At 49.8% G+C, this 11,196-nt stretch overlaps 1 protein-coding gene across 1 annotated transcript; it reads left to right on the top strand.

The window, feature by feature from the left end:
- Positions 1 to 392: 392 nt before the first annotated feature.
- On the top strand, positions 393 to 3,922 carry LOC127026635 (olfactory receptor 6F1-like). Its single transcript, XM_050911986.1, is given in 4 exon segments — positions 393 to 504; positions 1,557 to 1,600; positions 1,603 to 1,653; positions 2,978 to 3,922. Coding segments are annotated over 4 exon segments (1,152 nt in total).
- The last annotated feature ends 7,274 nt before the right edge of the window (positions 3,923 to 11,196 follow it).

The raw sequence follows: 11,196 nt of genomic DNA, 5'->3' as shown, positions 1-11,196 counted from the left end.
ACTTGTGTATGTCCAAATGGTAGTAAGAGCTCCTTAATTCTTTCTTCTTCTGCTGGGGATGCCGCTTCATTCCCAGAGAGTCTGCAGGGAAGCTCAGGAATGTGGTAGGCCTGAGGAGAAGCCATACCCGTAAAAACTGAGGAGCAATAGACATTGAGTACTTCAGTCTTTTCCCTCTCATTTGTCACGAGTTCCCCATCCTCACTGAGCAGTAAGCCCACATCTCCTTAGCCTTCCAAGCACCTCCATCCCATGATTAAACACCATATCTATGTCCAAGGTACTCGAGGACAGATGGGAAGCAGGGAGAAAGCTTTTGTGTGGGTGAATGGGCTCAAGCTGGGCACCTTACTCTCATGAGCTGCATCTCCCCATCACACCAAGTGCAGACCATGTCTCACCTCAATCACACTGAAGCCTTGGACACAAGACTTGCAGAAGATGACTCTGTCAAGTCCAACACCTGTGCAGTGGGCCTGGACAGTGTAGACAGACTCTCTTTGGGTGTGAGTCTTCTCAACTAACTCTAGATGCCTAGAGGTCGAGACGTGTGTGTGTGTGTGTGTGTGTGTGTGTGTGTGTGTGTGTGTTGTCTAAGCCAGCTGTCTAGTCTATCTTGAGTGCCAACAGAAGAAAAGTAGGTGCTTGTAAGGCATGGATTGCCTCATCTGTATGAAACAGGGTGAACTGAGGTTTGACAGTGCCTATTTCTCTCTGCTGATGATCAGTGGAGCAAAGATGAGGAGCTCACCTGGAGACAACTGCTCTGGAGGCAATTTCCCCCTACTCATGTCTTGTCTGACTTTGCACTTAGATCTTTACTTAGATCTTCACTTCAATGAAGACTGAAGACTTAGGCCTTAACTGCCGTTAGAGGCTCGGAAATGAGGTAGGTGAACCCCTTCCCTTACTCTCTCTGTATTCATGTGTCCATAGTTGCCTTTAGTTATCTCCCACCCTGGAGGTTTCAAGACCACGTTAGTACCCAGCACTGAATACTTGACATTTCCAGTCGCTTGGGACATGACTATTTCAGACATCTCCTGCATGTCAGCAACTGGCCACGCTTTAGAGAGCTTTGTGGCTGTTCTTTACTTGGCCTGTGTGAAGAGACAGCATTACCCATCTCCAACAAGCCCACGAGATCCCCCCGAGATCAAACTCCCTGTGGCGCACAGAGGGAAAACAGAAAACCAACTCCTCAGTGTGGCCAGTTTGAGCTTCAGTGTGTTAATGAGGTGGGTGTGGGGATGTTCTTATGCTAACAATGCTGGTGAGAGCTGATGCATGCTCTCACTATATGGAGCTAAACTGGAGAGAGTTTACACTGTGTGTGTGCACACAAGGCCCCCCTGTGTGGAAGTACAGTGGTGGCTGTGAGGGGGAAAGAAAATCGGGAGCACAAGCTGTCAATGCCTACTAGGCGGATGGAGAGGAAACAACGGCAGGCAGTTTTGTACAGCTGGAAGTGAGTCGGCAAGGTGAGAGCTGTTCATCCACACTCCTCCTGACGTCACTGCATCCAGAGCTCCTCCAATAAATCAACCTCTTTCCAGTGTTCTCCCTCAGCCAAGCAGACCATGGCTTCATGGCTTCGTCTGGAGGATGGTGCATGAAGAGATGTCATTTGGATCATTTCCATTGGCTGAGCTGGTGAGTGAAGCCGGCCCAAGACCTCTAGCATAGACTTCCAATGCCTTGCACGTTTAAGGAGAGCCAGATTAAGCGGGATTTCTCTGCTCTTTAACCACATGAGATTTCTGGCATGTGAATTCCTAAGGAGGAAGAAAGGAGAGAAAGGGATCCTTCAGATGGTGGTTCAGCTCCATCTGTCTTAGATACCCACCTGAGGATGAGATCGGTTCTGCCCTAGAGAACTGATCAAGAATCCTCCCTTGTCTCCAGGGAGGGCATAGATGAAACCCCTTGGTTCACCTGGCTTCTCAGCAGAGCTACCTGGGAGGGGACTCAGCTCAGAGAATTTTGCCTTTGACCACTGAGACATGGATATCTCTGCCCAAGTTGAGATGTCCGACTTATTCATCTAAGCTGCTCGCTAGACTCCTGCCTTAGTCCTCAGAGGCAACCTGGCACTTCTAGAGGGCTTTAGCCATGTATGTGAGGCAAGATGAGCCATGTCTCTTTCCCAGTGCCTTTTCTCTGTCCAAAGAAGGGGGGTAAGCTGAGGAGCTGAGATAAGAGTATTTCATCATACATCTTTCCACTTGGTCAGCAGAAGTCCCTCCCCTGACTCTGAGATGGCAAAACTACAAAGAGGTGAGTCTTACCCCTAGTAGCTATGCTGAGAAGCAGACGTCAGTGGAGATAATGGAGGTATTTGCAAAAGCTTCCTGTGCTGAGACTTGGAAGAAAGCAAATATACAAGACCATGAGTCCTTGAGTAATGACTGTCATGCTAGCCTGCTGCCCTGTGCTGCTGCCACAGTATTCCACAGCTCAGCTGGAAACCCCTGTGATCAACCAAAGAGGTGACAAAATCTCTTCCAGTGCCACGTTGTCATGACAGCGATCTGTTCCCTCAGTCTCATTTGCAGAGATTGCAACTCAGGATTTCCTGCCTTGAAGAGTGCAGGTATGTTATTCCCTTCCTCTGCAACAGCCTTTCACGTAGCTGGAGCCCCTCAGCCTGCCATCCACAGTTTCCTAAATGGGATTTTCATCTCAGGGAAGCAATTGCATTCACCATGTTCTAAAGGAGAGGCCTGCGCTTGATCCAATAAATAATTCTCCATGTTCATTTGATGGTGTAGGCCTGGCCTTCAGGGTCAGATCTAGTTGTCCAAACGTGCTTCTGCAGCACAGGATTTCCCTGACCTTTTGACTTAGGGTAGATGCTGTTTTCCCGTGCTCTGCACCAACTGCTTTTCAGGGACGATGGCTTTCTTTCACTACTAGTAGCGTCTGAAGGACCAGCACAGGCATGCAAACTCTCACAGAAACGTTCCTGTCTTTGCAGATGGACCTCAACACTTGGGGGCACATGGCAAATGGGACAGGTGTGGAAGAATTCATCCTTCTTGGCTTTCCAGGCGCGTGGCATTCCCACGTCTCCCTTGTGATGGTATTTGCACTGACGTACTCCCTGACACTAACAGGCAATGCATCCATCATAGCCCTCATGTGGATGAACAGCAGCCTCCATACCCCAATGTACTTTTTCCTCTGTAATCTCTCCTTTCTGGAGATCTGCTACATGGTGGGCATTGTTCCCAAAGCCATAGGAGTCATGCTGGGGACTAGCCGGACCATCTCCTTCAGTGTCTGCATCCTCCAGCTGTTCTTTCTTCTCCCCCTAGGCTCCACTGAGTGTTTTCTCCTGTCTGTCATGGCCTATGACCGCTCCTCAGCCATATGCCACCCCTTGAGATACAGCTCCCTCATGAACAGCATCCTGTCCGCTCAGCTGGTGCTCAGCTCCTGGCTGGGAGGCTTTCTGGCCATCTCACTGCTGGCCTTTCTGACATCCAGGCTGACGTTCTGTAGGCCAGATGTCATCAATCATTTCCTCTGCGATACAGATTCCTGCCTTGCCCTCTCCTGCAGTGACACGTGGCCTGTGGAGCTAGTGACCTTCCTTGTCTCCATAATTGCTGTGGTGGCCTCCTGTGTGGTCACCCTCATCTCCTATGTGTACATCACCTCTTCCATGCTGAGACTCCAGTCAGCCCATGGCCAGAAAAAGGACTTTTCCATTTGCTCTGCCCATCTCAGTGTCGTCACGATCTGGTATGACTCCACCGTGTTCCTGTATGTCAAGCTGTCAGCCGAGAACTCCCTGGATCTGAACAAACACGTGATTACCTCTCACACAGTTGTAACTCCTTTGTTGAACCCCTTCATTTACACACTCAGGAACAAGGAAGTGAAGCAAGCTCTGGGGCAGGCTTTCCAGAAAAAGTGAAGTGGCTTTTCAAAGGGCCTCAGTGGGAGCAAACAGATTCATCCCCTCCCTCCCATGACTTCTACCCTGCGCAAGTTCCTCACTAAAGTGTAAGCGCACCTGGGCATCACAGTGTATTGGGTTTGCGTGGCAAGGTTTTGGTAGCGGGGGGGCTACAGGGGTGGCTTCTGTGAGAAGCTGCTAGAAGCTTCCCCTATGTCCGATAAAGTTAATGCCAGCGGGTTCCAAGATGGACCCGCCGCTGGCCAAGGACAAGCCAATCAGCAACAGTGGCAGCACCTCTGGGATAACATATTTAAGAAAGGGAAAAGAAGTTACAGGGGAGTTGCAGTTGCAGCCAGAGAGAGCGGAGTGAGAAGTTGTGAAAGAAACAACTCCGCAGACACCAAAGTCAGTGGAGAAGGAGGGGGAGGAGGTACTCCAGGCGCCGGGCAGAGAGATTCCCCTGCAGCCCGTGGTGAAGACCATGGTGAGGCAGGCTGTCCCCCTGCAGCCCATGGAGGTCCATGGTGGAGCAGATATCCACCTGCAGCCCGTGGAGGACCCCACGCCAGAGCAGGCGGATGCCCGAAGGACGCTGTGACCCTGTGGGAAGCCCGCGCTGGAGCAGGCTCCTGGCAGGACCTGCGGACCCGTGGCCCTGTGGCCCCGTGGAGAGAGGAGCCCATGCTGAAGCAGGTTTGCTGGCAGGACTTGTGACCCCGCGGGGGACCCATGCTGGAGCAGTCTGTTCCTGAAGGACTGCACCCCGTGGATGGGACCCATGCTGGAGCAGTTCGTGAAGAACTGTAGCCCGTGGGAAGGACTCACGTTGGAGAAGTTCGTGAAGGACTGTCTCCCGTGGGAGGGATCCCACGCTGGAGCAGGAGAAGAGTGTGAGTCCTCCTCCCCCTTAGGAGGAAAGAGCGGCAGAAACAACGTGTGATGAACTGACCCAAACCCCCATTCCCTGTCCCCCTGCGCCGCTCGGGGGGGGGGGGGGGGAGGTAGAGAAAATAAGGAGTAAAGTTAAGCCTGGGAAGAAGGGAGGGGTGGGGGGAAGGTGTTTTAAGATTTGGTTTTATTTCTCATTATCCTGCTCTAATTTGACTAGCAATAAATTAAACTAGTTTTTCCCCAAGTCGAGTCTGTTTTGCCCGTGATGGTAATTGGTGAAGTGATCTCCCTGTCCTTATCTCGACCCACGAGCCTTTCGTTTTATTTTCTCTCCCCCTGTCCAGCTGAGGAGGGGGAGTGATAGAGCGGCTTTGTTGGGCACCTGGCATCCAACCAGGGTCAACCCATGTTACGACCCGGACCGGACAGACCAGAGGGCCGTAGAGGTTCTGGGATTCCCCTGGGCTAAATTAAGGTGAAACGACACCAAACGATCACTTTGAACGCTTTATTCGAACAATCCAAACTGCGGAAGGCATAACGGTGGGCAGCGTGGGTTGCAGCAAAACGTTCACAAGAAGAGAGAAAAGAGAGGAATAAGGAAAAAAAGAAAAGAAAGAGGGGGGGAAAGAAAAGAGATAGTCACCACCCTTGGATCCCGCGATGTCGGCGACGAGCGTGGCAATCCTCCGGTGATGGGCGCGCACCAAAGTGGAGAAGGGTTCCCTTTTTTATACAGTCTCTAGTCCCTGCCTCCATGTCGGCTGGTCCGGTGCTGGCAGTTGCTAGGTGGTTGTAATCTGCTTCCTGGGGGTTGCTGGGATGAAGGCCCAAGTCCTGGCTACTCCTACCCCCACATGTCTTTAGATACTTAACATCTGCAAGCGGGCCTCCACATTCTTTAGATAACCAAAGAATGTCTCAACACTTGCAAGCGATTTACTTATCTTCCCGACACTGTTTGAAACTCAGGGTTTTACTTATCTACAATGTTTGAGACATTGACAGCTTCCAGTCCTTCACACCACCCCGTGGCTCAAACATTGTCCATACAATCCTCATCCAGGGTGGCGACTTTACAGACAGCAGAAAAGAGGAAACACAAAGTAAGAGTAACAAGAATAGGTGAAACAGGAACCCACAGCCCTAACATTATAACAATATTCAAAAGTTACTTTCCCTAAGGTCTTCTTCGACCGTTGTGATCCGTACTTGACGAATAGATGTAATGGGGGATAGCAAGCGAGAGATCATACATCTGCCTATTGCAAGGCCCATTATCAAAAATAAAAATCCACACAGTATCATGAGACCAATGTTTACAAGCCATTTTCCCCAACCTGTAAGTCCCAGTGAGCCTGCAAGAGAGGTGAGCCAAGTTTTCGGATCCCAGCCGTTAAACCGATCCTTGGGCTGCATCGCTTGAAAAAGTTCTCCGGTTTTCTCTGTTACCTCTCTCATCTTCTCTCGCACTTCTTCTATGGTGGTAGTTGCATTGTGTATGGTGAGACAGCATTCTCCATCGGTGAGATTTAACATTCCACATACACCTTGCTCCTTTAACAATAACATATCTAAAGCTAATCTGTTTTGCAAAGCCATTTTAGACACTTGTTGAACCTGTAAATTTGTTTCCCCGAAAGCATAACGGGTCCAATTGCTTAGGACGTGTACTTGCCAGGTCAGATTTTCTAACCGGAAAACCCCAGCAAGTACACATATCCCGAATGAAAGTTCGCAATTCTGAGACATACCATGTTTCTATAGGGTCCCATGTTAACGATTTACAATCAATGGTCCGTGAACAGGTCATTAAGGGGGTGTTCTTATAGGGTAGGGGATCTATTTCCCGTACATCAATTATATTGTCTGGATCACGTAAAGCATGCTTAAGGGACCAAGCGTATTCATAGCGAGAACGATTCTGGTGGGCATAGCTACCCCATCTGCGAGGAATTTGAATACACCAACCTGGGGATAGCGGAACATTATATTCATGTTGTAGGGGTTCACCGTGAGGGGGAGGGTCCCACCAACGTACCAGATTACAAGGGATCTCCTCCTCCCGGGGACACCACTTCGAATTCAGTACAGACATGCAAGGGAGTTGCACTTCCTGGGGACATGCTGTCCAACCCTCTCGGGCTGCAAGGGTAGCACTCATAGTTCCTATGCAGAGCTGTTGCTTCCAGCATGTAGCCTTCCACATATCCCTCCAGGTCGTGTTAACTGGAAACTTATAGGCTACCGGAGAGGGTATGTAGTCAGCTTCCCACCCCAGAGAAGGTGCATAGTCAATTCCCCACAAACATTGTTCCTTCCAGAGAGTATTCTGAATACACTTTTGGTTTAACATTTCTAATTTTGAATTTAACACTCGTGAGAGATTTAACCAAATAACGGCAAATTTGAGACCCTCTGACGCGGACGTAGGGAGGTCCACGCAAAACCCTTGGTCTGTCCGATTCCAGATTCGGACGAAACCAGTAATCAATTCCCATGCCAGGTTGGGTTGGTTATTCAGATTCCCCGTTGATTGAGACAAGATTATACATTCACAAAGTAAGAATATAAACTTTCCCCACACCATCTATTCCCTAATAAAGAACAGCAACGGGCCTAACAGGATCAGGCAAACAATGCAAAGAATGACCCGCTGAACAACTGAAACCCTAAGTCCCACGATGGGCTTCTGTCAACCTGTAATACATATATTAGAAAGACAGGATTATCCATCGGGTGTGAATGCGATGGTCTTTCCCGTGGGCGTCAGTAGCCACCCATGTGTAAAGATTCAGTGGGGTTTTTAGAGTGAGGGGTACTTCCCCTATAGTTGGCAGATCAGCCAAAACTGGCTGTCCCGGATAATGGAGGGGTTTTTCTGGGTCTTCATCTTCCCTTTTTCCCGGCAGTGAAGAGGGGGGTTTCGGACAGAAAGCAGTGAGTTTGGGACATCCGTTCTTTCCCCACCTGTTATTAACCTTTGCCACAGCGTCCGGGAGCCGTGCAGGCCACCCAGCACTGTGCAACTTGAGAGCATGTTTTAATAACCCATTCGTTCTTTCTACTATCCCGTTAGCCTGGGGATAGTAAGGGGTATGAAATGTCCATTGAACTCCTTCATCCTTTGCCCATTCTTGAACCACCCCGGCAGTGAAGTGGCTGCCATTGTCAGATTGGATAGATTTAGGTTTGGGTAGGTAACTGAACCATCGCTTTAACACTTTTACCGTATTTTCCCCGGTAGCTCGTGCCACTGCTTCGGCTTGAACAAGGCCGGAGACGACTTCTACCCCAACCAAAATATACTGTTTTCCCTCTGATTTTTTGAAAGGACCTATGTAATCTACTTGCCAAGTTTCCCAGAGACCCTTTCCGTCCCGTAAGTGGAGAGGGGGTCCTTGCAAGGGATGCCGCTCTAATCGGGTGCGGCACTGACTGCAAGCAGAAGTGATCGTGTTACACAGTTCCCGAGTTACAGGCCAGCCTCTGCTACCAGCCTCCCTGAAAAGATCTTTAACTCCTGAATGACCGTGTCTCACGTGTAACCACTCCAGCAGGCACTCCCACTCTTTTTCTTCAGCTTCCACTGCCATTGGAGCTAAACGTGTCAGCGAATCTACCTGATTGTTCCAAATATGGGCTGGGTGATCCCCCCTCTGGTGTGCGGCTACCCATCCCACCAAGAAAGTCCCCTGTTTAGCAACCTCTAAAATTTCCTCCCACTTTTCCCTCTGCCACACGGGTATGCGATTAACTTCCCATTGATTCTGTTCCCAGAAGGGGAGCCACTCGGTACATCCTTTGAATACAGCGTATGAATCTGTGTAAATAAAAGTCAATTCTTTGTTCTCAGCTTCTCTTTTAATCACACTCCACACTGCCACCAACTCCCCCACCTGAGCACTTCCCTCCCCTTCCGTTATAATCCGCTCCCCCGAATCAACATGTAAGGCTACTGCCCGATATTTCCACACCTTTCCCTCCCTTTTTGAGGGCGCATCAGTAAACCACACATTTTTCAAATGAGGTTCAAATGGAGGAGCTGGTTTTATAAGGGAAGGAGGGGTATCCTGGTTGGATTGGCTATCAGGTGGCTCCTGTATTTGGAGTACCTTAAGTGCCCCTTCTTCTACCCTTCGTGCATGACAATAGTGATCTAACTGCGCATACCATTTCCTGACTGTTTCTCGCTGTGCAACCCCCACCGGGGGTGGGGTCCCAGCCAGCACTGGCTTCAGGACCTTAAAGGGCCCTCTCAAAATAATCGGTTGTTGCTTTGTGATTTTTTCAGCCTCCTGTAGGGCTAGATTAACTACAAAAAGACCCTTCTCCCAAATTGAATATCGTTTTTCAGCATCTTTGAAGCTTCTCAAGTAGAACCCGACAGGGCGAGTTGGTCCTTCAGGTCCACGCTGCCACATGTGTATTGATAGGCCGTGGATGGCAAAGCCCCACTCAATATGGAGTGGATCAGTCGGGTGTATTGGCCCTAAAGCCTGGTATACCCCAGCCTCAAAGATCAATAGTTTTAAGGCTTCCTCATGGACAGGGGTCCACTCCCAAGAGGTCCTTTTCCTCGTCAGGTCATATAAAGGTCGAGCTATAATAGAAAAGTCCGGAATATGTTTTCTCCAGAATACCAGTAGGCCTAAAGCGTGTTGAAGCTCCCTTTTGTTACCAGGTGCTTTCACTTGCTGGAGGGTAGTTAAGGTCTCTGAGGGAATGCACACTGTTCCTCCCCTCCACCAGATGCCTAGAAATTTCACTTCAGAGGACGGGAGTTGTATTTTCCCTGTTGGAATCTGGAGTCCTAAATTTTCCAAATGGGTAATTATGTCTTCCTGAGTCCGTCCTACCACGGAAACATCAGGGCCACCGATTAGCACATCATCAATATACTGATATATTTTGACTCCTTCCCTGGGGGTAATTTGGGCAAGTTCCTGTGCTAAAGCGTAATGGGCAATAGTCGGTGAATGACAATAGCCCTGGGGAAGGCGAGTGAATGTGTATTGTACACCTTCCCATGTGAAAGCAAAACGCTCTCTGTCTGAGTCCTGCAGGGGAACCATAAAGAACATATCTTTTACATCAATGGTTGCCAAAATCGGGTGTGCTTGTTCCTGGATGGTTGCGATCAGTTCTGCTATGTTTGGCACCGCGGCGGTTAAGGGGCCTGTATTGGCGTTTAGGTGCCGATAATCGACTGTTAGCCGCCATCTGCCGTCTGGCTTGCGGACAGGCCAAACGGGAGAATTATAGGGGGAATGTACAGGGATAATTATTCCCTTTTCTTTCAGGTCTGAAATCACAGGAGCAATCCCTTCTCTAGCTCCTAGAGGGAAAGGATAGGGTTTAACATTCACAACCTTAGACGGGGGTAATTCCGGCGTGGATTGTAACAGTCGCACCGTGACTGTCGGTAAACCAAACACCCACTCTTTTCCCTTCGAGTCCACCCAAGCACACCCTCGGAGCAAATCAAGTCCCAAGATATTCGTCGGCAATTTCCCCAATATCATCAAAACCTCTATCGGGGATTCGTCCCCAGGCAACCAGCATTTTACTCGAGCAGTCGGTTGGGGTCTGGAATTTCCAAACACATCAGTAACCCAAATTCGCTTTTTATCCGCCACTATCCCATAGCGGTTAGCCACGTCCTCCCGGAGAGCCGACATCTGGGCTCCGGTATCTACTAAAAAGGTGACTGGAGTTTTAAAGGGACCCAGGGGAAAGGTAATTAACAAGTCCCCTTTGTCGTTTTCTGTGAGCCTCCTTAAATAGATCCACCGGCCATCCCCCGGCTCACCGACTGGGGACGGCGGAGGGGGTTTCCCGACTCCGGGACGCTCAGATCGATCAATGCAGTCTCCCGGGGGGCGGATGGGATTATTGTTTCAGGTTCCCGGGATGGGAGGACAAAATCCTTGGGGTTTGAGGGAGATGGGGATTCCTTTATTTTGTCCCAGCTTTTCACCAAACTTTCCAGATTGGGGGTGGGTAACCCATCCATCACCTCCCTGGGAATCCCCTTTGAGATGCCTTCTGTCCATAAGACATATCTTTTACTATCAGGGGGCCGCGTCGGCTTCGGGGGTGCAGCTTTTATTCGCCCATTGCCTTCCACCCTCCTAAGGTCCGCCTTGGATTTTGTCTCTCCCTGGCCGGTAAATCCCATCCGTCTCCCGTAATTAATCAATTCTTGTGCCACCTCTCCCCATGTCGTCTCCGGGGGGCTCCCCTTCTCTGGGGTCGAGGCGCCCTCAACCGATCTTGTAGTTGCACCGCATATAATTTCAAAGCATCAGGTAATCCTCTTATAAGGGGATGCAACCTGTCGGGGTCTGCCACATATTGCATGGGAGAGGGCTGTTGCGGAACCAATAACCGGTCAT

The sequence above is a fragment of the Gymnogyps californianus genome, chromosome 28, assembly GCF_018139145.2.
Source record: "Gymnogyps californianus isolate 813 chromosome 28, ASM1813914v2, whole genome shotgun sequence".
Classification (NCBI taxonomy): domain Eukaryota; kingdom Metazoa; phylum Chordata; class Aves; order Accipitriformes; family Cathartidae; genus Gymnogyps; species Gymnogyps californianus.
The sequence above is the reverse complement of the archived record's forward strand: the minus strand, read 5'-3'. Positions and strand labels throughout refer to the sequence as shown.